Below are 27,472 nucleotides of genomic sequence, written 5' to 3'. Positions count from 1 at the left end.
CTCTTTCAGGTCTGTTTCTTGAACTAAAATAATTAAATACTGACCAGCGCTCTGCTCTCCCGTGGATGTCGTTTAAAAGCCTGTAAATCGACCTCCAGACATGAAACGTCCTCACAGTTTAAATTCATAGATAAATGAAGCATTAATTAGAGATAATGTCACAGTGTTCTGGTCAGTTTCACTGGATAACACTTCATCCTTAATTAGCATTCATAAGCACTATATGAACATTAAAATTTCATAAATGAATTTGTGTAGATCTTGTTATGATGCCGTTTTAATCAGCTATAAGGAAATTTTAAAGTTTTAAAGGAGTCACTCCTCCTGTAATGCTGGAATATAAACAGATAACGAACAACACTATGATCAGAGCTGAATCAATTAGCCAATCGACTGAAAAATAATCAGTTCCCACTCTTCAGTCGTGTTTCCTTCTGTCAGTGATTTCCCGTTTCACCTCTTTAGGCTTCAAAAATATATTCAAACGAGACGAGATGAAAAGGTCAGAGGTCAAACTTTCTGACACGCTGCTTTATCATAAAACAAGCCTATAAGTCTCGTGCAACAGTAAAACTGAAAACCTTGAAGTCCTGGAGAGACATTTGAGTAGAGCTGCGACGATGAGACGATCAGTCAATTAGTTTATCAACAGAAAATTAATCAGCTACTTTGACAATCGAATCATTTTTTAAGGAACAATGTTAAATATTTGCTTCTTCCAGCTTCTCAAATTTGATGATTAAATATATGTGTCCACTGTGTTGGTCAGACAAAACAAGACATTTGAAGACGTCACTTTGGACTGTGGGAAATTATAACAGGCAATTTTTTTAAACATTTTACAGATAAAACTCTTAATGGATTAAGCAAAAAATAATCCGCACATTAATCAATAATGAAACTAATCGTTAGCAACTCTAAATTTGATGACATTTCATAGACCAAATAATTAATCTGTTAATGGAGAAAATAATCAGTGTATTAATAGTAATTAAATAATCGTTAATAAATATAATATAAAACAGTTGAAATCTTCATAGGGGCAGTTTTAATTGTCAACCAATTCTGTACATTAATAAAGACGTAAAATGTCCTTATATTGTAGACTATTGTCCCCTGTTAATTGTTACTTATGCGCATACAATTCTGTTATCTGCTTATAACTACATTACAATATGTAGTAAACAATTTCTTACATGTTTCCATTCTGCTTGTGAATGTTAAATGGGTGTTACTGTCCTTTATAATGACAGCAGAGTCATCAGCGGCTAATAAAAACCTCCATCACGAGAGCAGGAAGAAGCCGCATGTTACTAATATTTCTGCTTCAGTTCAAACCACTGCTACAGCCTGTCTCTCTCTCTCTCTCTATTTATCTGTCTCGCTGTCTGTCTGTCTGTCTGTCTGTCTGTCTGTCTCTCTCTCTGCATGCCTTCCTGGATGAATAGCTGCTATAATCGTCACCCAGCTCACCACGCCATACATTCGCATCGCCCCGGCGGCTGGCGACAAGCAGCTAACAGGTCAGACAAAACACAGCAGAAGCACAGAAACACACACACACACACACACACACACAGCCACACAAATGGTCAAGGAGACTAACTGGTAACACTTCATTTTATAGGTTTCCGAGTAGAAATAGAGAAAAGAAGTGATATGTACCTGGTAATTCAGCAGAAAGGTTCTTGAAAGGACGCTGTCAGTTGGTACTAAATACAGGAAGAATTATGGAAACTGTTTAATTAGTATTAATTCCAATTAGGCAATACCGTTACCTACTGTACCCAAAGAACCAGCTTTTAGTCAATGCACAGCAGGTCCACAGATTAAAGCTTCCAACAAACTAATTACCAGATAGTTTCTTATTTCTTCGTGACTTTCCTAAAACGATACTCAGACGGAAAGTGTTGTTGCTCGCTGTAAATTGGCTTCAACTTGAGCCCTATTTTTTTTCATCCTATATGTGTTTCCATTCAGTCAAACTGTCCCATTAGAAGCTGCTGAATCAGCTGTGATCAGCTCCTGTTGCAGTGTAGCCGTGGATGAACAGACAACTGTCACTGGGTCACTGTGACACTGAGGGAAACTTAAAAACATCAAGATTCTGAATGAAGTTCTGCAGCCTCTTGGTCCTCTTGTTTCTAAGTGGATTTCTGGAGCTTTATTCTGGAGGGACATCAGAGATCACGATATCCTCAGGAGGTGTAACCTGCCCACCAAGAAAGGGAGGGATGATGACCTTTGACCCAGTGGAAGGCTTTTACTGTGAAACATCTGTGCATGAAGTGTTAAATTCAATTGATACTTGCTTAATAGGGATAAGATAAAATAAAAAACGGCAAAGCAGAAGCAACTGGAGTTAATGCCTGATTCAAGACAGAATTATTGTTAAACCAAGAAAATGTTGAGGAAATGCACATTTTACTGAATTTGTCTTGACGGTCTCTGATGTTTGACAAACATCTTAGTGACAATGGTTTTGATTTTGTTACTATAATGTGTGTGTGTGTGTGTGTGTGTGTGTGTGTGTGTCAGATTTCTCTTCTTTTCATTAATACACAACAGACAGCAGAACAGGTGGGACACACACACACACATACAAACACACACTTTCATTCACAGATGGCAGAAAATTACATTTAAATATTTACCAGCCTAAAGGTGGAAACTTTCCACCGACACACACATAAATATACAACATGGTGGTGTGTTTATGTGTGTGTTTGTGTGTATATGGGAGAGCTTGTGTCACCAGCAGGCCTCAAACACTCTTAACAGCTGTTTGCCTTGTGTACATACACACACACACACACACACAAACACAAACATACTAATACACAGACACACACCTCCCACTCAGCGTGACTGGCTGAGGCCCCGAAGCAGAAAACAGCTTCGCTGTGGCCTACTGTGACACACACACACACACACACACACACACACACACACACAAAAACACACACACAGATAAATTCTGTCTTCAAAGCAGTGTTTTGATAGCCTTTAAACTGAAAACAGCAGCTCTCGCTCTGCCTCCGAGGGAGTGATTGTTCAGTATGTGTGTGTGTGTGTGTGTGTGTGTGTGTGTGTGTGTGTGTGTGTGTGTGTGTGTGTGTGTGTGTGTGTGAGAGATAAAACCGCAGATACAGCGAGGTAGCTGATGATAGTCAAGCTCGTCTGACCTTGAAGAGATGAAAACAGAGAAAATAAAGAAAAAACATGCCAGCGTACACATTTATTATACTGGAAACCAGTCAAGTTAAGTCTTGCTGGATTGTTCAAACTGGGTCCTATACTGGTTCTGTTACAGACCTGGAAAGAACTAAGCTGGTTAGACTGGTTTCTGTCCAAGTTCTATTATACACCAGCATAAAACTGAACTGGTTGCACTGGTTTCTGTCCTGGTTTTGTTACAGACCAGTTTAGAACTGCACTGGTTAGAGTGGTCTTTGTCCCTTTTGAGACTCGTTTATTTACTGGTTCTTTTTCAGACCTACGGAGAATTAAAGGGTCAGTGTGTGTAGGAAGTGGCCAACTGTCGAACTCATACTCCAAACCAACAGGGGGCAGCATATTGCCAGAAAGTCGGGGTGTCCGCCCCCGTCGTAAGAAACAAGGACTCTATGTGTAGAACGGAACTAGGCTGTGTTAGAGTTCGCTAACAACTGGTTAGACTGGTTTCTGTCTCGGTTCTGTTACAGTACAGTGTGGAACGAAACTGGGATAGGGCTAGGGTAGAACTGGTCAGATTGATTTCTGTACTGGTTCTTTTACAAATCACCGTAGAACCAAGCCCACCAGGTCTCGGCTGTGTGACAGACTTGAACTGAACTGGCTGGATTGGTTTCCCTCTCAGTTCTGCCTCGGCTCTGTTTCAGACAGATGTAGAACCGAGGTGGTTAGACTGGTTTCAGATGCACTTTTAGTCTGTGGTAAAGACATGAACCACCAGAGACCAACAGGCAGAGAGTGAGAAAGCTGTGTGTCTGCTTTTACATCTCTGTCATGACCAGTTGAACACACACACACACACACACACACACACACACACACTGTGACTGATAGCTGTTGTCAGGTTCTGATTGGAAAAGTGTAGTAGGTCTAAAATGACACATTACACAGCTCAACAGCGACGTCGTGTCCTGAACGTTTCTCATCTACCAAGTCATCTGGAAGGATATTACACCTGGACACCCACACCCACACACACACACACACACACACACACACACACTCACAGAGCAGGGTAATGGGTTTTTCATGGCACTGACATCCCATCACATTATTCAGTCAGAGGAGAAGGACTCTGCTCTCCGTCCCTCACACATCATCTTTCCCTCCTCCTCACTCTCAGTCTGCTGCTCCTCATACAGAACAGGAGACCACAGATGTTATATCTGAATCAGACAGAGTGCTTTCATATTGAAACTGGTACATTTACTCTTACCTGTTCATTTGTTTCGATAAAGACGTGAATGATTTGATTGATGCAGTGTGGATTATTTATTGCCCAGTTTGTCCAATTTAAAGCCACAGCCTCTCACTTCATAATTGAATTATTCACAAATTCCAAATCTAGTTTGTTTTTTTAAATTTGGTGAAACTTTACTTGTTTACTTGCGTTTCACTGCGTTGTGGTTCATCGTCTGTTCGTCCAGCAGCCTCCGCCGACGAGTGTCCACAGGAGGAGTTAGAGCCGGTAACAGGACGTTAGGAAACACTGAGGTCTGGTCACAGCTGCGCCAGAGTCCGTTAGAAACCAGTTCTCACGTCTTTATGTTCTGATTATACAGGATAAATAAACCGGTTAAGGTAATTATAGTAAACATATATAGTAGTTAAGGGTCGTTTAGAAATGATTGGGTTGAAAAGTGTGATGAATAGGAAACTAGAACTAGTCAGTTAAAGACTCAGTGTTAGTTACTAAAGAGTTAGAGGATAGTTAACGTTAATGTTGGTTAATAGTTTCGGCTTCTGCTCCCACAAAAACAGGAACAGAGGTGGCCGTTAATGTGAACAGTAGTTGATGGTAGGTACTGGGTAATGTTACTTAATGGTAGTAAACGTGTAGTTTATGGCAGAAAATGTTATTATTGGTCAATGGCTTCAGATGCTCCAACTCAGAACCCAGAACTGGCAATCAGTGGAAACAGTAGTCAATAGCTGTCAAGATAGCATTTGATAGTAGTGGACTCTGGTTAACAGTAGGTATTTTAGAGATAGATCGTTGTAGATAGTATAAACTAATGTTTTCAGTGGTGGTTAAAGGTCATTATTTGGTTAATAATGGGGATAATTTGGATGAATTTCCCAGGTGTGGTGTGAATCAGAAGAAGCCTTTAATGTTAGTGGAAGTTAATGGTCGTCAGTGACAGGTCGTAGTGGTTAAGTAGTTGGAGGTAGTTGAAGGCATTGGACAGTCCTTAGTTCTATGTCACAATGAGTCATGGTATTTTGCAGGTAATTAACAGTAGTAAACATGTAGTTAACGATTATTAATGGCAGTTTATGTCCGAATCAGGCAACGTTATGTTATGTCATGCTAAAGATAGTTCATGTCGGTTAATGGTTACAGGAGCGGCGACAAGGAAGCCAGAACCGGGACAGGAGAATCAGTCGGATCACACGGTGAAGATCGCTGGAGCCATTGCTGGCATCCTGCTCTTCATCATCATCTTCCTCGGAGTCGTCCTGCTGATGAAGAAACGGTAAGAATAATACAGACGCACACACATCGTACAACACATGCACACACCACATACACTCAGCGAGTCTGTCTGTTCGTCGAGTGACTGCAGTGGTCGTGATGTTCAACACTCAGCGTTTTTCAGACACTGAGCTTCATGAATTCTTCCACTTTTTTTCTCTCCACTTCGGTGGTTTGACATTTGTCGTTGATTTCTTTCCCACTACTCATGAGTCAAATGTTTTGCTGCTTATACTAAATGTTTATAGTTTTTCATTCTTTTATCTTTGTACTTTGACAACCAATCATTTCATTGGCGATCCATTAATGTCAGTAATCAATAATGCCAATTATGGTATTTAAGTAACGGCCCGGGTGTTGTGTCTAGGAGAACACGACAGGACTGGTAGTTAATCGTAGGTAATGGCATGTTACTGGTAGATAATGGTAATTAATGTTTTTAATGGTATTTAATGGTAATTATTGAGTTAATAATGGCAATTAATATTGATTAATGTCCTAGGCAAACAGTATGTTATTCTGTCTATTAATACTTTATCCAGTATGAGTTTTTTGGTCCCAAAGTCTTATGAAAACCAAAATGTTGCGTTTTCATGAGCTAATAAATACAGTCCTGTTTTCGGCAGCACAAAGATGCTTTTTACATATAATTCAATGGGGTTTTATGTGGGTTTTTTTCAGTTAATTTTTTTTCAGAATTTTCTCAGTTAATTAAGGAACACTTAGTCCTCCAGCAGCGAAGCAGGAAATAAACAAGCAATGATATGTCCCACCAAGAGTATATGGAGGAGGTATGAAGCTGTGCCATGGTTCAAAACGTAAACCACCGGTCGACAGGACGAGTGTTTTTACCAGGACAGCAATAAAATGCACAATCTTCTCTTGTTTCAGTGACAGTTGCTAAAAACTAGTACTGATTATAGTATTAAGAGACAGAATAAAGCTTTGTTTTGGTCACCAAACCCAGGATATGAATCAATATCAATTATCATTATTGAAAATATGAATTACTATCATCATCAGCTGCCTTAATGAACATAAACTGCTGTGAAGTACAATACTGTCAACTATTAGACCTTGTTCTGATGTCCTGGGCACCAAACCTAGGACATTAACTAATACTATTTACCATTATTAACCCGATAATTACTTTTAACTACCATTAAAAACATCAATAACTATAAAATACTGTACTGTTAATTACCAGTCCTTGTTCTGATGTCCTGGTCATCCAGGGACATTCATTTATTACCATTACTGACCCAGTTTTTCTAGAAACAGACGAGGAATTGCTGTCAATACTATAGACTGAGAGCAGCATTAATTGATAGTGTAACAAAATGACTGAACGTATAATTTACGATTCAATCAAAAGACCTGGTGGTTGAAATCGGATTATTATGCAGAAACCCAAATCATATTCAGTGCTCCCGTTTTTTAAACCCTTGCTTTCTTCAAAATCAGCATAGTTAAGAGTAGTGTAAGACTGTGGTTTGAAAAATAAACATAAGCAATTAACAATTAATACAGGAGCAGGATACTCCGCTGATAATTTAGTGTCACGTGACTAATTTAAAGTAACTATACACACTAGTAGAGCTTCGGCACTGTCACGACTGCATTTCTGCTGTGCTAATACTGTAATAGTGGTATTATTTTATGCTACATGTATATCTGGACTTTAGATGAATGAAGTTACATCAAAGACACAGTCATTTCCACACACGCTCAGCGACAGTGAGGATGATGAGGATGAATAATGGAGCAGATTGCAGCAGTAATCACCATTAAACTGTATGTGGACCAACTTTATCCTCCAACATCAAACACACAACCCCGCTGGGACAAGCACGCACTAATATATACGCACATGATTTATCCTTCAGACACACAGACACACACACACACACACACACACACTCACTTAAACACAGAGAGAAAAGCGTCTGTGTTTGGAGAACGTTGAAGATAAGAGAGAAATTTAGATGAAAGAGTATTTTATTCTTTTTTTCCAGAGTCGACTCGAGCTGAATGGCTTCAGGCTACAGAGAGACACACATTTATATTTCACACACACATTTTATAAAGAGTGTGTGTGTTGGTGCAACGTGGTGAGTTTGAGTCGGTCTCGTCTGTCGGGTCGATCGAGCTCTGATCTCTGTAACAGAAATTAGAGAGAGAGAACGAGAGAGGCGGTTGTTCGATGTCTAATAAGGTTTTTAATGTCGACGGGGTGCGTTTGATTTCCACTCTGTGACCAGACGGAGGTCAGACTCATCACAGCGGGAGGGAAAACAGGAAGCTGCATGTTTAGGCTCTGATTGGCTGCAGGGTGATCAGACGCTGTAACCTTCCACTGCTCAGGACATAAAACAGATCTTCCCCTGGATGTCAGAACTAGTTGGCTGTAGGACGGCGGGAACATTGGGTATCATTTGAAAATGTTGGTACCAATACGCTTCCTTAGATCAGGGGCTTTCAAAGTCTGACACAAACTGTCCAAGTAAAAGCTGCCGAACCGGCTGTGATCAGCTCCTGTCCTCCGTGTAGCCGTGGACGTACAGACAACTGTCGCTGGGTCACTGTGACACTGAAGGAAACTTAAAAACATCAAGATTGTGAATGAAGTCCTGCAGCCTCTTTTTCCTCTAAGTGGATTTCTGGAGTTTTATTCTGGACGCACATCGGATGTAATAGAAGTTTTTCAATACAGATTTGGTCGAGTTTGGACTCACATACCCGAGAACTATTTGCACGTTGGACAGCAGAGTTCTCGCTAAGACCAGCCGCTCAGATCGATGGTGATGATTACACTTCAACTCACCTGTACCTGACTGCACTGTCACCAGATAGCCTGACCTCGACGCCGAGGTGCACTACCACACTTGCACTACGGTGAGATATAGCCAGAAGATACAGCTGTTAGCCAGTCATAATCCAGATTACAAAATAAAATGAAATTTAACAGAGAACTGCTTCTGTTCATTTTCACGTATATATAATCGAAGCTTATCACCGACGCGTTGATATCTGTAGGTAAAGGGACCCGAGCTCCGTAGCGGCGGCAGAATCCGGATAAAACAGACTCCAGGTCATTTGATCTGTACTTGGCTGGATGCAGACTTTGAACGTGAACGGTACTTGGGCTGTGACTGGTGACGTTTCACAAGAGCAGCCAAGAACACAGATTAAGAAAGGCCTAATGGAAGTGGCCTAACAGGAGAGGCAGGGTTTATGACCTTTGAACCACTGGAACAGTCTAATTTTTCATCAAAGACACTTCCGTCCAACTTTATATTCTTCTGTACCTCCTCCCGTTTTATACACAACCTCCAGTTGTTAAGGAAAATGCAAATGCACTCTGGCGCAGCGCAGCTCAGTTTTATCCATTGTATTTAGACTCGGGTTTGACTTTTTTTTATTTCATTCTATCTCATTTATTTTGGAAGGTGGAGGTCAAATACATGTTTTATTATTAGATTAATTCCGGTACAAATGGCAGTTCAGAAGATAGAACTGCAGATACCAGTTCACAGTAATTCAATTTAATTAGAGGTAAACGTGATGAATATGTTATATGTGGATGTGTGGGAATATATTGATACAGAGAGAAGCTGTCACTCTGTCTGTCTGTCTTTTCACACATTCACCCTGTTAATCAATCAGATGTGCCCCCCCCCTCACACTTTGATTGACACCCTGTACCGGCCAATCACCGCCTTCCACTCCTCCACCTCCACACAGAATGATTGAACTCATCTGTTCTGTTTTTTCTCTCCGAGACATTAATCTGTTGTTTTTTCCTTTTTCTGTTTTTCTGTTTTTTCTTTCCCTCCATTTCATCCCTCCCTCCGCTCCGCCCCCCCTCCACTCAGACGAAGAAACTATCACTCCTACACTTACTACCTGTAAGTAGCCTGTTTGACCTCTGACCCCTCACCTGTGACCTTCACCTTCACCCTAACATCAAACCTCAACACCTGAACTCTAAGTGTGTCCTGCCTGTATCCCTGATTACCCCAAACCTCTGATCCCAGACCCTGAACCTCTGATACAGACCCTAATCCCCTGATCCAACACCCTAATCATCTGCTCCCAGACCCTAATGCTCTTCTCCCAGACCATGATCCTCTGCTGCCAGACCCTAGACCTAAACCTGACTGTAAAGTAATCTTTAACTCCGTAACCCTTTTGTGACCTCTGACCCCCAACGTAACCGTGACCTTCACCCCTTTAACTTTAAATCATTGACCCTTACCCTTGACCTTTGCCCCCAGACATTTGCTTCAAGCCGTAATATTGACTGAATTGTCTCATCTCCAACCATGGTGACCTTCCCCATAACCTTGATCTTAACCATGAGCCTGACCCTTGCATTTACACACAAATCAGTGAACCTAAATTTCACCAAAAACCTCCCAAACCTCTGACCTTTGATACCTGACCCCTGCAATGACCCAAAAAGTCAATGACCCTGAGCTTTGCCACCAAACCTATAGACTTACTAATCTCTAACTCTCAGTCCAGATGCTTTTCCATGTGACATCTGGACCCCTTGACCCAGACCTTCACTATAAGTCTTAAACCAAACCTTTACACTTGACCTTTGACTTCTGACATTATCAGGGAACTTGACCCCTCCATTTACCCGAAAAATCATTGACCCCTACCATTGATACCAATCTTAACCCTACCCCGGACCTTTGACCCCAGCTATTTGACCTTTAGTCCTACTCCTAATGGCTTTTCTAACTTGTCTCATCTTCAACCTTAACACGAGTCTGACCCCTGGATTTACCAACAAAACACTGACCCTAATCTTCATTGCAAATCCCAACCCATAACCTTAATCCTAAACTAAACTTTAATTGGAAGGGTACGGGTTACGATTAGCAGACCCTTGACCTTTAACCTTTGCCGCATCCTGCATTTTCACCCCCAGGAACCCTAACCCTTGCCCTCTGACCTCACTGTGCTGCTTGTATTTTAATGTTCAGTTGCTGTAAGGGAAATGTAGATAACATCACCAAATTACAAACAGCTTGATGAGGAGACTTGGCTGTTGCCATAGAAACTGTTTAAAGAAAACAATGGCCATGATGCAATGAGGAAAAAATTTCTGAAACAGTTAGAGACCAGCTGGTGAAGAAAGTGGAGCATTCATCAGCTAAAGAGCCTGACATTTCCCTCAGGAGCTAAAGGAGAGGGGATAGTGGACTTCATCAGGTGACACCAACACTACTTCAGATGGAGGATCACGTTGCTCTGTAACTTTTGGATTTAATATACAATTAATGCAGTTTTTACCTTAAAGTTTTGGTAGCATGTAAACTTAACCAAACTTTAACAATCTCATGAACCATTTTGTACCAATCAATTGACAAACGACATGTTTTGCTGACAAACCAATCTCACCTGAAGGTCCACAGCTCTGACGGTTTACTGATAGCTGTCGTTTTAATTACTACCATGTTAATGTAAACTGTAAAGGACCGAGACTAGTACCCTGAGGAACACTGCGAGTAATTACCGACATTATCAGTGAGACGATCATGGTACTGGATGTTGAAGTAGGCAGCTGTATGCTAACATGTTAGCCACAATTGGTAAATTAAATTAATTATAAGTTGATAACATAACATTACAGAAATAGAAAAGATGCTGTTTATTAGTGCAGTGGGTCAGCTGCTGAGTTAGCCTCTGAGATTTTTTTTTCCAAAAAGTATCCTTCTGATTGGTCAATAGACCAAAACAATGAGTAATTCAACGGATTTTGAACAAGACCTTGCATTACATAGTCATGAGAGCATTTGTTCATTATTCCGCTTTCTTTTTATTTAGTAATCAGCTCGTTTTTGTCATTGAAATGAACACTGGTCTTCAGTTGGCTTTGGTACCATGTTAAAGACTTCACTGCTCTAGTTTTTTGCCTGGACACTGTGCTTGTTAGACTCAGGGTTCCTCAGGTTGATTTTAGCACCATTTGCGTTTTCCTCTGCTCTCCTCTTTCTGACCGAAGAACAGTTGTGGCAACACGGTTGTAGCATCTTCTTTTTTCATCGTACTCGTAAAGCCGGACTCAACACCTCCCTGGTTGATCTCACTGCAGCTCTTGAGTTGGCTCTGGTTCTCTCTGGTTGGCTTGTGGCATTATTTAAGTCAGCCTCAGCGCTCCTGTTTTCAGCTTTGACACCTTTATGTTTGGCTTCAGGATGTTATTAATCTGTTTCAACTCGTTCAGCTTCAGTTTCACTTACCTGCTGTATCCATACAAAGATTTTTAGTTATTTTTACTGTCGCTTCACTCGACGCCAACGTGCCTCCGGTTTCCTCCTGACCGGTTCAACACTGAGTGATTTGTTCTGTTTCTTGTTTCCAACTCGATAAGAAAAATAAAGACAGTGATTCTCTGCGTTTTGATCCATAAATACAGAGAGATGGAGGAGAGAAACCTGTATTTCCCTCCAGGTTAGGACTGAACCGACGCCTCCTCAGGGAGACAGGAAGTGCTCGCACACTCCTCCTCAGGTCACTGTGTGTGTGTGTGTGTGTGTGTGTGTGTGTGTGTGTGTGACGTAAAGCAGCTGTTATAAACACACACACACACACACATTAAACTGGTCCAGTGTTTGTGTGGTCTTGACCCGTAGTTGCAATCACATGTTAGAAAACAGACATGAGCTGTAGTGATCGGTTTTATTAGAGGTGAGTGTTCATCAGTTAAAGCAAAAAAAACTGAGAACAGATCACATTTCTTTCAGCTCATTTAGGAAAATATCAAACTGTTCTACAAAGACCAAACACCAAGGTCAAAACCAGAGTCTCTTTTAGCTTTTAAACAGTATTTTGCCATTTTTATATCATCATCCTTCCTGCAAAAGCAGCACAGGAAATTCGCAGTGACACCAAAACTCACTTTTTCAGTGGCTTTTATCTCTAACTCAGAAATATTGATTTATTCGAACTGACATCGTGGTGTTAGTTTGTTGTTTTTGGTTTTTTTACATTAATGAACGAGGCACCAGCTGCTAAAGTGAACCAGCAGAGCAGAGCAGCAGAAACTGCCGTCTGAGCTTTTGATTCTGTTTTAGCACATCACGTTTTATTCATTCATTTATTATATTGATCTCGTGTAAATAAATAATAGTAGTCCGACAGACACCTGTCAAAACAGACTTGTTTAATCACTATAAACTATAAACTTTAAGTTTATTTTCTCCAATAAACAAGTTCAAATGGACAAGAAAGATGAATTAACACAATTTAAAAATTGCAGTATTGGTTTGTAAGTGTTTCTATGGCAGGGGTTGGTTCAGATTCTAGTTTAGGTCAACGGACTCTAAACACATTCAAGTCGACGGTTCGTCACAGAATTTTTATTTCATGTCTTCGAGCATTTTGAGGCTGCAGTTGTTTTGTACAGGTACCAGGTTTACAGATGTTTATGGATTTGGGTCCAGATGTTCGGCAGCAGATCAGTGGTCAAACAGTCCACTGGAGACGTCTCCCAAACGAATCAGAGAGATGAAAAGACAAAGTGTCTGCAGGTCGAGGATTTTCCCAATAATAACAGAAATCATTAACAACCTTATAAATTCTTTATAAATGCAGCCCTATCAGAAAGTGTTCAGAAAAATATCAGAGATGATAAGGAAATCTGAAAAAATACAGCAAAAATGTATTTTTTTCTGATGAAATCTAATATAATACAGGGTGTCTGCAGGTTGAGCTTCCCTCAAAACAAAAGGCTTCAACAATTATTCATTAAGTCTGACATTTCATTTTCAGAGCTGCTACAGATTTTCCGCAGCCTGATGTCGGCCGTCGCGTTACTTCTAAAATGTTTAAGCAAAAACTGGCTGATAAACCTCCAGCACTGTTGTTCCAGACCTCTGACCTTCAATGAATTATTTATCCATCCATTTCCTGCTGCTTATCCAGGTCATGTTCAGTGATTAATTCATGATATCATTAGGAATGACTGTAATATACTGTGAGGAAGTCAGGTATTAACAGGTAGTACATGTCATCACATCTGATACGTAAAGGTCTTCGGGTTCTGTCAGTAAAATAACATCTTATTTGCTTTTGTTCTACTGAAACTGTGACAACAAAACCCTGCAGGAGGTACAGTACCTGGCCAAAAGTATGTGGACGGCCCTGCTCGCGTAGACAAGGAGTCAATTTTATTGTCCTGAAGGAGGCTGATGCTGTGTGTGTGTGTGTGTGTGTGTGTGTGTGTGTGTGTGTGTGTGTGTGTGTGTGTGCGCCCAATGGGGCAGGGTTAATAGAATTACCAGGCTGTAATAAACCTGTCTGATCACATGAGCATTACAAGGAGAGAAGATACACCTACACACAAAAACACACATGGCTCAATACACTCTAGAACACTCACACACACACACACACACACACAGATCTACACACACACATTTTGACATCCATTACCACTAACAGCAATGTCCTGTTGCTCATTAGATTAGCATAGATTAGCCTTGACATGCTGTGTGTGTGTGTGCGTGTGTGTGTATGTGTGTGTGCATTCATGTTAAGTGTTGATAAATCAATCAACCCCCAACACCTCACTGATGATGTCATGACACACACACACACACACACACACACACACACACAGAGTCCGTCTCCATTCAAGTCAGACATAATAACATAAAAGCTGTTTTGCTGCAGTATTTTCTCGGTCGAGCGAGCTTACCTCCTGCTCTCTCTCTCTTGCTATTCATCTACTCTACTCGTCTCTATAGAGTCAGTGTGTGTGTTGGGGGGGTCGGAGGTCAGGACGGCTGGTTGGAGTCAGAATCGTCGGCTCTGCAGGAAAATGAAGCAGACGCAAACAGAGAAAATCCAGTTTAACAAGAAAAACGCCGAAGTCGGAGGAGGAAACGCCAACATTTCTATTTTATTGAGAAACGTCTGACAAATCCGTCAGATTTCGAACTGAGCTTTTGTCTTGTGTGTTGACACGTCAGTGAAGGAACGGAGGAATAAAAACCATTTCCCCGGTGGTTCTCTGCCCATCACATTGTGGGGGTCACTTTTTTTTTGCGTCCCTGCGTAGATGCCTCTGCTCTTCAGGCCACATTACAGTTTTGTCTGAAACATTTTGAAGCAGAAGGATCCGAACGGACTCGGCGCGTTCTGTTGCGACCAGGAGCAGACAGTTTTTTGCCATGAACCGTCTGTGTTGCAGAGGTTTGTGTGTTCAGGTCTGAATCAGAGAAGAAGAAACGCTGCAGGTTTTTACTGTCTGACTGAACCACAGAAGAAGAAACGGGAGACATGAGGGGGAGGAGGGCAGCGCCCCGCCTCAGGGCACTTTCACCGTCCTCCATCTTAACCCCGACACACACACACAGCTTTCCCTGATGTCTTACTTTTCAGTTTAAAAGCCTGTTTTTTATATTTATTTATATATTTCAGTATTTTTTTCCTTGTACATTTTCAGGTCAGGGTTAAACTTTGTACTGTGTGTGTGTGTGTGTGTGTGTGTGTGTGTGTGTGTGTGTGTGTGTGTGTGTGGTGTGAGCAATTGGGCAAATGGATGCTTTTTTTTATTCACACACTCGGAATAGAAAGGGAGAAAATACATCAAGCCTTTAAAACAGACTGAGTGTTTTTCAGTGTGTTTGTTTGTGTGTGTGTGTGTGTGTGTGTGTGTGTGTGTGTGTGTGTGTGTGTGTGTGTGTGTGTAGACATTCAGATGATGGGAGATGGCCAGACGAGAGGCTGAAAAGATGTTTTTGTGGTTTAAAGATGTTTTTTTCCTCTGCAGTGGTTATACAAGAGGCAGATTATACAGAGACAGAAAGATGGTTAGAGATATGAAAGAAATAGAAAGACAAAGGCAGAGATTATTTTAAAGAGATAAATTAATGGTTTAGTCTTAGTCTAGTCAAGACAGTGATAGGGTGGATGGAAGGTAGAGACAGAGATGGACAGAGAGAAAAGATTGTGAGAAATATAGATGAAAGACAGAGACGATAAAAAGATGATTTTTGTGTGTGTGTGATTTTAAATGGCTCATATATTTAAAAAGCAGAACTAATGTAGAAACTTACGACTGAAATCCAGCAGCTACAGCAGAATGTTTCCACGGTCTCATCTTCAGTTTAGTTACAGCTCATTAAAACAACTCCAGCCGTTATACCACCTTAAAATCCAACTGTATAATCCAGCCAGACAGGCTCAACCCACCATACCACCTTAAAACAGGAACACGGCATGGAAACCTTAACCGTAAAAGCAAATCTGTCATCATCTCCTCATACCAGGTATGAGACAGACAAACACAAATCCTAGTAATACCCCCTGACGGAAAGCCTTAAAATGCTTGTCATACCACCTTAACTGAGAGAATTTCCACAAACCTTCCCATTCCATCTTGATAGGGAAATGCAAAGTTTGAAACTTGCCCCATACCACCTTAAAATCCCACTTATCCCACAGTTTGTGTATAACATCAACAGAAGCATACAGATGAAACACCTTAAAATCTCACTCATACCACCTTAAGAGGCCTAGTCCAAATGCAACAGCAGTGTGTGTGTGTGTGTGTGTGTGTGTGTGTGTGTGTGTGTGTGTGTGTGTGTGTGTGTGTGTGTCTCAGAAACCAAATTACTCACTATGTGGGTCAAGACACCACTTCAGGGCGAGAGACACTGGCAGAGAACAGAGAGAGAGACTGACCTCAGACCTGATCATTAGCACCTGCTGGAAACATGGAACCTCCTCCTCAGGTAGAAGGGGTGGTTCCACAGATTCAGATGGTGGTCGGGGCTCGATGTCTGAAACATCTTCACAGTGTGAGGAGCTGCTGGTTCCTCAGGTGTTCTCCCACTCTGTGTTCCTCTGAAGCGTCTCTTCAGGGTTCCTGAACAGAACCTCAGGACTCTCCTGGATAATGGACCCACCCTGCAGGTTCATGATCTGACCTCCCGCTTCAACCCTTTACACTTCGGTCTAAATACTACACTACCCATGAGCCTTGTCTGCCGTTGCCAAGGAGACACAGCCAGTCAAAGCTCTTCATTGTTACAGGAATTGACAAATCTCAAAATCTGCTGAACTCTGTCGGATCTGATCGAGGATTCATCAGAGAACTGATTTAAGCTGCAGATTCTGTTTTCGCTTTTCACAACTACAAAATACTTAGGTGAATGTGAAGCTCTGTGATTGGACGTTTCTTGCTGAAATGCACCCTGGGAGTTGCAGTTGACTTGTCTCCTTCGGTGTCTACGTCCACAGCTTCTTTAGCTTTGACTTTTGATAAAGAATCCGATGTTTTCTGACGTTTTGTTCTGACACTGGAGGCAGGAGACTTTCATCTTGTCATCGTCTGTGGGTTTAGGATGATGCTTCCGGTTGTGGTTGGATGTAAATCATCGCCATAATAAGTGGAAACCCCACCAACCAAAAACCACATTCTGACGTTTAATCACCACTGAACACCAGAGAGAAACCCCAGAGTTTTTCAGAGACAGGTGATAACCAGCATCACGATACCGGTTAACCAGGATCGCCAGTGTTAGTTTTGGTGGAGCAAGTAGCCCGAAGAGCAACTGCGTCCCCTGGACAACAGCGAGCGATGCGGAGGCTGGCTGCCAAGTTCTACAAACTTTTTTTTTTGTGGTGCGCCACCACACCTAGTACAATGAATGCTGCCTCCACCCAACCGAGTGAACTCATCAACCAGGAAAGTCTGGGCTTGAACCTGTATCGGGGGGGGGCAGATTTCCCTCTGACCTACATTTGGGCGCATATATGCACATGGGACACGGAATTTTTCCCTCCTGTATCTGGTGAGTGGAGGAGATCTGTTTGTTCACTTTGGTTCATTTCAGCTGAATTTTTTTGAGTCAATTTTCTGGAAACTTTTCAGTGAATAAAAATCAGGTGCAGTTATTTTAAACAGGTTTTATAAACTGTGGTGGCTCTTATTTTTCCTGCTGCTGTGACTCGTGAGCTTTTGAATGTCTCCAAACTTCCAGCGGGTCAGCGAAGGTCCCGGTCACTAAAAACACAGTGAAACAGGCAAAATAAGCTGCAGTGACAAACGACCTGTCAGCATCTCGCAGTGCAACACACGGCGGCTCCTCCAGACCTTTTTATTCAGTTCTGAGTTCTCCTTGTTTAACAGATCGGAAGATGATTCTCTTCCCTCCTGTCCGTAGTCACAGTCGACTTTAAAACCCCCAAAACAAACGGTTCGGACTCTCGAAATTCATGACGCGAATCTGGGTGTTTTTGTCTCCGCAGGAAGTTGGCGAAGAAGAGGAAGGAAACTCTGAGCTCCAGACAGGAAATGACTCTGATGGTCAACAACTCCCAACACACAACCATGGTGGACACACACACTCACACACTGAACGGACGCAGTGAGTACACAAAAACACACACACACACAAATCACACAAGCCACGATATGTGGTTTATTTTACAGATGAGAACTGAAAAAATTGAGCGAATGAAACAAGATTAGCTGATTAGAAACCGGAGAGGAAAGAAAGACGCCAGAGAAATGAGACGTGAAAGGAGACGAAATCAGATGACAGAAAAACAAGCCCAACAAGAGATGGGATTAGAAAGACAAAGACACAAAATCAGAAGGAATCGAGATGAGAAACAGGAGAGAAAGGAAAGATGAGAAAACCGATATGAGACGAAACAAAAACAGGCCGAGGCGACAAAAACGACACGAAGCAGAACGAGAGTGGTCGAGATTTCTGAGGCAAAGACAAAATCAGGACACAACAAAGTGAAATGAGGTGGGAAAATGAGATGAGCAGTTGTCTGTCTTCAATATTGTATCGGAGACTGCTGTAAACACAACAGTGATGAATTAGCGATCAGACGTTTCCTTTCCTCCGGTTTCTCTGCTGCTTCGTTCTGTTCGGTCTGAGCTGGAGCAAGTTTAATATTCAGAACTGAAAGAGATGACGTGAGAGACGGACGAGTGACTGTAGGAGATATGAGCGAATGTTTTATCACGAAGTGACGGACTGTCAGAGAGGCAGCCAGAGGGGGAAGAGAGCTGGATGATGGAGGGATGATGGAGGTGTAGAGGACAGAGGAGTCGACCTTCCCTCTGGCTTTCACCTCCTCTGAGCTCCTCCAGCAGACACGCTGTCTTTTTCTGCTTGTGTCTTTTCCTTTACCTCAAACTGCTTTTTCTTCTGCTGCTAATGTTTAGTATTCTCTCTTTTTCTCTGTTCATCTTATTCTTAGTAAGAGTAATAATGATAAGTCGAGCTGCAACAACCTGATTTTCATTATCCATAATTCTGCCGGTTATTTTCTCCATTGATTGATTATTGGTTTTGCCTATCAAAGGTCAGAAACAGTAAAAAATGTCCGAAGAGATGCATTCAGATGTCTCGTTTTGTCCAACCATCTGTCCGAAACCCAGAGATATTCACGTCACTATTGTTTAGGACACAGAGCAGTGGAAAAGCTGGAACCGGGGCATGTTTCGTATTTCTGCTTTAAAAACAAAATCACTGAAACGATCGTTCGGTCATCAAATGAGTCGCCTAATTGATTAATCGACCGATTGTTGCAGCTCTAATAACAGGATAATCATCATCGGCATCATAAATAAAAATAAACAAAAGGTTACGAAGTGCTTTTAAACACAAAACCAAAGAGTACAAAATAAAACAAGAATAATGACCGAGGTTAAACAAGGTAAGACACAAAGTTTAATCCTCCGGGCTTCAGCTTAACTTGGTTACGTTTCCTGTGCCGTTATTGTTTTCTTTGTTTAGCATCTTTTAAACTTAAACGTCCTTGTTCCAGACTCAAAAAACAAACGCCACAGGTCTGACGTCCCAGTTTGTCAGTTCAACAAAGTACAAAGCAAAAACAAATCTCTGATATTATCACTCAAAATATCATTATAGACCAGTTCAAAGATGTAAAAAAATACTGTCGCACTACTTACACGCGCAGACGCAACAGAAAAATGTCAGAAAAATAAAAGTAAATGCAGTCTACTTACGTGTAAACTGGTTTACGTATGCCGTATTAATAATCAATATTAATATTATTAATTCACAACTTCAAACATTTCTTTCCAATGACCTGCAGATGTAAAAGAGACAGTGGCTGACTTTGGACCGGTTTTCTTAGACGATGTGCAAATCAAGCTTTTGTTAGCATTAACAAAATCCACTCAGTGACAGACAATAAAAGGGTTAATAAGAGATTATTTAGGAGACATTAAAGCTGTGTTTGTTGTTTCTCTGTCCAGCTGTGTCGTCTCCATCCTCCTTCACCCTGAAGACAAACACCATCAGCACCACCGTCCCCAACTCCTACTACCCAGGTAGCAAACAGAGCTGTTATTCTTCAAGCTGAACCCTGTGAAACTCTGTCATAGACAAATGAAACAGACCGGGCAGTTCGGATAGAGACACAGTGTGATTCTGAGGGAACCACAGCCCCATTCAGACCGCATGGACGTCCCGAGGGGGGGGTATATAGATAGATATAGACGAAAGAAAACTGGGCTCAAAGTGAACAGCAGAACCCACCTGTAGCTACATCACAACAGACCATCAGATGAGCTGTTACGGGCTCTTTCTCTGCTGTTGGCGTTAACGTGTTTCCATCCGTCGGATTATCAAAAACGATGTAACTTCAACCGTTTTCACACAAAAAAATTCCCTCTGAGCTGATAAAAAGCAGCCGAAGGAAAAAACTCAGAGATCCACTTCAAAAGCCAAGGGCAAAGCTCTGGACGGCAGTTAGATACTGGAGGAGCAGCCAGTCCACAGAGAAACATGAGCTCACTGTGGCTGTAGCTATTACGGGGGGGGGGGGTGACAGGATTCAAATCACTGAGCAGAGCAGGTGATGTTAAAATCACCAGACCTCCGCCATAGGCAGGAATCCAGTCTGAACGGAGCTTCAGAAGAACACGGATAAAGCCTTACCTTCAAATAATGGTCTGTAAAGAATAAACGCAAAAATTGTCCTCTGAAGAAAAAGAGGATGCTGTGGTGAGAAAATAAGGTTGGGGATCATCAGTGGTGAAGAGAAGCTATACGAGAGTAGAAATGACTGCATCAAATTTTAACATTGTGTTTTCAATATTGACTTTACATTTGTCGAGTGTGCGTAGTTTCTCCGGTCCCTGGAGGTTTCGGTTTAAAATGTCTGATAGTGGACGTTCGGCACAGATCCAAGATCAAACGACCTGAAATGTTTCGGCCTAAATCTGGCTCTCCTGATTGGTGGAGCGATGATCGGTCCAAGTACACCGGTCTGACTCTGGGTGCCGACAGAGAGCCAAAGCTGGCCCGAGCGCTCGGGTCACACCCCCTAAAACTGGCCAAAGCCTGGAGGGAGCATACTGTACGGCCCAGATCCGGCTCACATCTGGTCCTCCTGTGCCAGAACTCGGCCGAGTGTGCCGACGTTCAACCGACTGTGCCGACCTTCGGCTACAGTCGGCCCAACTCAACTGACTACATGGACTTGAAATGTAGGGAGCTTACTTTTCCTTCTTCTTTTTTTCTTTTTCCTTCGTGCATCTACCTGTCTGTCTGTCTACCTGTCTGTCTGCTGCTGATTTGTCCCGATGGCAGATCCCTTCGTACCGACGGCAATTCTGGGTGAGACGCTTTTCCTTTCTTTCCTCTGTAGGACAGAAAATCCAACCTGCACAGGTAGACAGACAGACAGGAAGTGGACAGAAAGGTGAGACAGAGAAGAGAGAGACAGGTGAAAGGACAGAGATGAGGATGGAGAGAATGAGAAAAAGAGAGAAAGAGAGAGTGATATTCTGGCTTCCATCCATCCCTGCTTGCTTCTCGTTCAGCTGCTTTTGGTTCTTTGGGTTTTTTATTTTTTATTTTTGAAGATTTTCCGTTAAAGTTTTTTTTTTTTTTTATCCTCCATCATAAATTACATGTATTTTTCTGGATTTTTAATATTTTTCGATTTATAAAATGTCTTTATTACACAGAATTTTTTATTTTTATTTTATTTTTTAAGTGTTATGTTTGTTTTTTTGTCATTTTTATTTGTCATTTTATTGTTGATTTTTATTTTAAATAATTTGATTTTAAAATGTGTTTGTTGATATTTAGGTTACTTCTTATTTATTTATTTTTTGTTTATTTTTGTTTGTTTTCATTTTTCCATTTTTAATTTTTAATTTTTCATTCCTATTTATAATTTTGCATTTATTTTCTGTAACTAATTTATAAAATTGTTTTTAATTTTTTATTTGCTTTCTTTTTGAAAAACTTGTGTTGGGTAATTAATTATATATATTTATTCTTTTCTTATTTTTTATGTTATTCTTAAATTTTGGTTATTTACCTGTTTTCTCTGGAAACGACGGTGGGCTTCACTCCATTCCCGCATCCACAACATTCCTGCGTGTTGTGTTGACGTCACGTCTGTCTGTGACCTCCAACCTCTGCATGGACACAACACGCCCACGTGGACTGGGGGGAGGAAAACAATCAAAAACGATAACCAATAAGAAAACAGTAAAAACAACAGAGGATTCAGTCTGAGGTCCTGTTAACTGCCTGTCTTATTCTCTGGACATCTGGTTGTGATTGTTGGATGTCGAAGATGTTTGTGGATTTTCAAATTTTCTTTATTTAACATGAAATGAGCAGGAAGCAAATATAAGAAACCCAACCTTAAAGTGGGTTTCCCAACTGTCCATTCAAAGTATCGGCACTTTAACTGTCATCAGGCCACATCTGAGAAGAATGAAAGGGTTCATACTCTACGAGTAAAAGCAAAGATCTGCGTTTTCTGTGGATGATTTATTTATATTTACTTTACAACACTACATGATGTGACTATTCACCCAGAGTAGGGCTGTAAATAACAAATATTTTTATTAGTTATCAATTAATTGATTGAATTAGGCCAAGAACGAGTCAATATCCTGTTTGGACAAGCTAAAAAATATCATCTTTCAGGACTTGAGGAACCAGTTATTACATCTTTATATTCAGAAAAATATACCAGAAAGTCAAAAAAAGTTGACGTAACAAATGTGCATATGAATTTCATTCATTTCGTAACTAAAGTTAATTAATTAATGCTAACTAAGTTGTGGTGTCCACAGGTCTTGGTTAAGGTTCAGAAAAGATAGCGGTTTTTGGTAAAAAATGGAAAATCAATGCTGACTGGACATGATGGCTTTATGAACATTTAACTGTGGCCAGTCTCTCTCCTGAACCTTTTAAAATCTAAACAAACGACAGGTGGAACTCAGGAAAACCTAAAAATATTGTCAGTGAATATTATCCAGGCAGTTATGTTTTCATAAAATGTATTGGGTGAAACCAGTTAGTTTTATTTAAACGACAGGGTTATTTAGACTACTCACCACATAATGAGACGGAAGAGCTAGCATTAAGAGTTTAGGCTAATTAGCAGTTTGCTGTAGTTGTGAAAAACAGTATAAACACCTCTCACACTAAAATGGTGATCTTTGTTTTTGCCCGTAGAAAGTCAGAAACCTCACCTTCTAGCTGTGGCCTAACAAACACGTCACACCTTTTTTATCCAGTTTAGGCTAAATTCGGATGCTAAATTTTCTGCTAGGCTAGTTTAATAACCAAGGAAGGGGAATGCTAAAAGAAAACTGTTGCATAAATTCTTGTTTCTCCTCTCTCCGCAGGCTAGCTAAACTCTCCTCAGACTTCAGGTTCTTACATTAGCCGAGGCTATGACTCACAGTTAGCCAGGTTAGCCAGGTTAGCCTAGCCACTTGCTGCTAGCTGCTAGCTGTTACAAGTTCAAAAAGAGCTAATACAGTGCTAGGAGCTAGTTTTCTGTTTGATTCATGCTAGCTGTGTTTTAGCAGTAGGCTAGCCAGGCTAAAGGCTAAAGCTAAAGTTGTTGCTTATACCCTGTCTCCTCTCTCTTCTTCTTCTCTTTTATCTTTCTCTGTGTAAAGTGCCCATTAATGGTAAGTGGTTAAATTTGGGGCTAAAGGGGGGAGAATCATGTTGGGGGGGTCACCACTGCGCATGGAGTCACACCCACCACCCGCTGTGATGTCATCAGTTAGCGTGGCAATGCCTCATTTTTAACCCCTCTGTGAAATTGTGACATCACAATCCCCAACTCCTCCCACCATTTCACCTCGAACCAATCAGGTTTCAGCTCTGTCCATCTCTCTTTCTCTGATTGGTCGCCATTATTGTTGTTGTGGTTGTGTCATCCATCCAATCACAAACCGCCATCTCCATCACATCACCCATCTCCTGATTGGTTGGGCTGTTTGGGATAGAGAGTTTCTGATTGGTCAGTCAGCCCCCAGGCTAGCCAATAAGAACAGAGTTAGAAAGAGTAGTGGAAGGTGTGTCCAACGACTTGTTGAAATGTTCACGTCAGAGTTCTGGATGGTTTTTCAGAGGTCAAAGGTCGATAGAAACCGGTTTACCAAAGAGGTTTGTTCTGTTCCAGGACTCTGAACTCTGCTCTTTTCACACTGCAGCTCCAAGAACCTGGACCACATCTGGACCAGTACTCATACCGCGCTGTACTGGATCTTGGCCAGTACTCATACTTTGCTGTACTGGATCTGGGCCAGTACTCATACTGTGCTGTACTGGATCTGGACCAGTAGTCATACCTTGCTGTACTGGATCTGCGCCAGCACCCAGTTCTCTCTCTCAACTCTCTGGGCCAGTACTCATACTTTTTGTTGTTGATTGATGAGTACGGTTTCAGCCAGCAGTGTGAGGATCTGGGCCAGTACTTCATACTGTCTGTATTGTGATCAGGCAGACGTGTCATACCTTGTGGCGCTGGATCTGGACCATGTGGTGCTAACATGGTAACAACATGGTAGGCAGGGATACTTCTTTGTACTGCTGGTCACTTTTGGTTTTTTTTGTTATAGACATGAGCTGAACCAACAGAAACAAGTAAAGTCTAATCTTCTGAATGAATCTGAATCTGTGCTGAATCTGGCGATTTTATTATCACGCTGTATTGCCTCCTTGCAGCTTAGAACTGAAACTCCACTGTTTTTTTCAGATTACACCTTTGTTTGCCTGGAGAGAGCACAGCGGTGACACGGTGGTTTACCTGAGATCTCTAATCTGAATCTGAATGTGGGCTAGAACTGCTGTACTGGATCTGGCGCAGTACTCTACTTGTACCTAACTGGGGCCAAGCCCAGTGGTTTCTGTTGATTATCTGGACCACCACGTTCATACCGCGCTGTACTGGAGTACTGGAGAAACTCAAGTACCCATTGATCTGGAGTGCCTGCAGTTGCGGCCCACTGGATACTGCGCCATCACCCATACTCTCTCACACCAACACTACTAACTGAAAACCAGTCTTCTTTTGACAGTACTGGACTGGATCTGGGAATCGCCAGCCAGCAAATTCATGTCTACCCTGGTCCAGTAAAACCATAGTGTATCGACTGATCTCTGAATCTGAATCTGATGCTTACTGGTACTGGACTGTGTCCAGCACTTATACAGCGCTAATCTGGACGCTTGGGCTGGTATTCTGGTACTGGTTTTGCGTTTAATTTACCTTGTTACTCCTTGCCGAGCTGGACTGAAAAAAACTGGAATAGGCTAGCGAGAGTTTCCAGTCTGTTTATGGTGAGTCCGTCAGTCACCACAAGGGTTTGGTTGGTCCAATTTAACCTACAGGAGTTTCTGAAGGCTGCTGTAAGGTGCTACAAATAAATTCATGAAGAGTGAAAACGAGTTCACTACGTCTCTGACGAAATGAACCAGGGAGAAACCCTCCCTGGTTTTACCAGAGAAATGTCTTCAGCGATGAAGACCGCCTTCTCCTCGGATTAGTGGGACCTCAGGGAAGCTTTCCCAACACGAGCGTCAAAGTGTCTCCGGTCCTCAAAATGTCTTTTTCCCATAACACATGTACCACATTAATCTGAATTTATAATCCTGCAGGTAACTCTGCAAGTAACTTTGATTCAAACATGGTCTCTTTAATCTGATTTCTCTGGTGGATGAGAGGACCATATCAATACTTTAAGATTATCTACTCAATGGTCAGGCCAAGGAGCTCCAGGACCTGGATCAAGTAGCAGAGGAAAGGTGTAAAGGTGGTCGGTGGCTGTTATTCTGATGTGTCAGATGCATGTGTGATCAACGTTGCACATCCTCTGTTGTTCGGCCCATTTTCAGGTCGGAGCTACAGTCAGTCGACATTAATCAGACATAAAAAACATTCATATTTATGCTTCTCAGCAAACAAAAGGTCATTATAGTTTTAGTTGTTAATAACTTAAGTTACTTTGAAAGCTCAATCTAATTACATTTTATAGGCCACTAGAAAAGAGTCAGATTTAATAAGCAGACTGGATCCTGGATCCAGACCCCAGCCCTACTCTCTACAGTGCATATCATTTAAGAGCGGGGGTGATGGGAAATCACTTCGCTGAACTACTCAGACTTCACAAACTCTTTGACCATTGATGTTTGTGGGAATTTGTAAGGTTTTTCGTCTTCGCTCAAACTGAACCTAAAACAACGTCCGTCTGGTGGAAACTTGGCCCGATCCTGAAATAAGCCAGGGACGACAAATTCGGGTATAAAACCGGGTTTATTCTGTACAGTGTCTGTCCAGACTTCAGCTTTACTAACAGAGCTTAATCTGAATTTAATCAAAACAGTTTTACCTCAGGTTAACTGAGACAAAACTAAAAGGGAGCGGTTATAAAATTGTCGATCGTTGACAAATTCAAGCCCGAATCGGAGATTATGAAAAGCCACACAGATCTCACGGTATCTGGTGTAAAATGCAGTCCTGGATTCTGACCCGGGTCAGTCTGGTCCAGTCCATACCATGTCGGGATATCATGTGATTCCTGTTCAACAAACATCACGTCTTCATCACGCAGCTCTGAGTTACTGTATGTCCGTCTGCTGACTACAGCTGCAATCTGATCGCTCTTTTCTTTCTATATTCTCCTGTCTTCTGTTCCTCCCTCCCTCCTCGCCCCCCCAGACGATAGTCACACTATGACCAGTGAAACCAGTAGCCTGGTCCAGTCCCACTATAAGCAGCGGGAGTCGGAGAGGGAGGCGTTGCCCTATCAGACGGGACAGCTGCACCCGGCCATCCGAGTGGCCGACCTGCTGCAGCACATCACCCAGATGAAATGTGCTGAGGGTTACGGCTTCAAGGAGGAGTATGAGGTGAGGAAGAGACGCGCAACACACACACACACACACACACACACACACACACACACACACCACTCGCACACAATGGGAATAGACCATTTTCATGAATGGTTTCTCTATTATATTTAAGGAATAAGAAAAACTCAAACTTTCCTTAAAGATAAACTATTTTATTGTTGTGCCTCAAATTCCAAAATCTACTTGCAGCTCGTTGATGTTTTGAAACTCACCTGTTCAACAGTTGTAGTGCAGACACCTGTGGGGGCAGAGCCACAGAAGAGTGAGAGTGTGAAGGCCCTTTCACCCTAGAGCGGTGATTAATTCGGCTTTCATTAAACATCATGATGCTGCGTTACATGAAACTAACGCAATTGGAAATTTCACTCTGCTGAAATGCGACGTATTTTAATTTGTTCCAGTGTTGCGTTTCACCCGTGATAACATAGTCTCAGCCAATCACAACAAGCCTGGAGGCAGTGACAGCAAGTAGTTCTGAAGCTGATAGAAAGAGGCAGACTGGCCTGCTTGGCACAAGTTTAGACGCAGACGTGTCCACTTGAGGTGAACATTTTGGGAAAGG

General features: G+C 41.8%; 1 protein-coding gene across 8 annotated transcripts in view; it reads left to right on the top strand.

Annotated features, from left to right (window-relative positions):
* The window catches only part of LOC120789873 (receptor-type tyrosine-protein phosphatase mu-like), a 131,341-nt gene that overhangs the window by 79,535 nt on the left and 24,334 nt on the right, over window positions 1–27,472 (top strand). The window contains exons 18-24 of one of the 8 annotated variants that reach the window (XM_040127022.1): window positions 1,449–1,523; window positions 5,579–5,711; window positions 9,586–9,618; window positions 17,987–18,105; window positions 19,980–20,054; window positions 21,319–21,345; window positions 26,714–26,904. In XM_040127022.1, coding sequence (XP_039982956.1) covers window positions 1,449–1,523; window positions 5,579–5,711; window positions 9,586–9,618; window positions 17,987–18,105; window positions 19,980–20,054; window positions 21,319–21,345; window positions 26,714–26,904 — 653 coding nt within the window. The remainder of the gene's footprint in view (window positions 1–1,448; window positions 1,524–5,578; window positions 5,712–9,585; window positions 9,619–17,986; window positions 18,106–19,979; window positions 20,055–21,318; window positions 21,346–26,713; window positions 26,905–27,472) is intronic. The other 7 variants (XM_040127018.1, XM_040127016.1, XM_040127014.1 and 4 more) reach the window with 7 other exon arrangements.

Source organism: Xiphias gladius, chromosome 5, assembly GCF_016859285.1.
Source record: "Xiphias gladius isolate SHS-SW01 ecotype Sanya breed wild chromosome 5, ASM1685928v1, whole genome shotgun sequence".
Lineage (NCBI taxonomy): Eukaryota > Metazoa > Chordata > Actinopteri > Istiophoriformes > Xiphiidae > Xiphias > Xiphias gladius.
The sequence above is the reverse complement of the archived record's forward strand: the minus strand, read 5'-3'. Positions and strand labels throughout refer to the sequence as shown.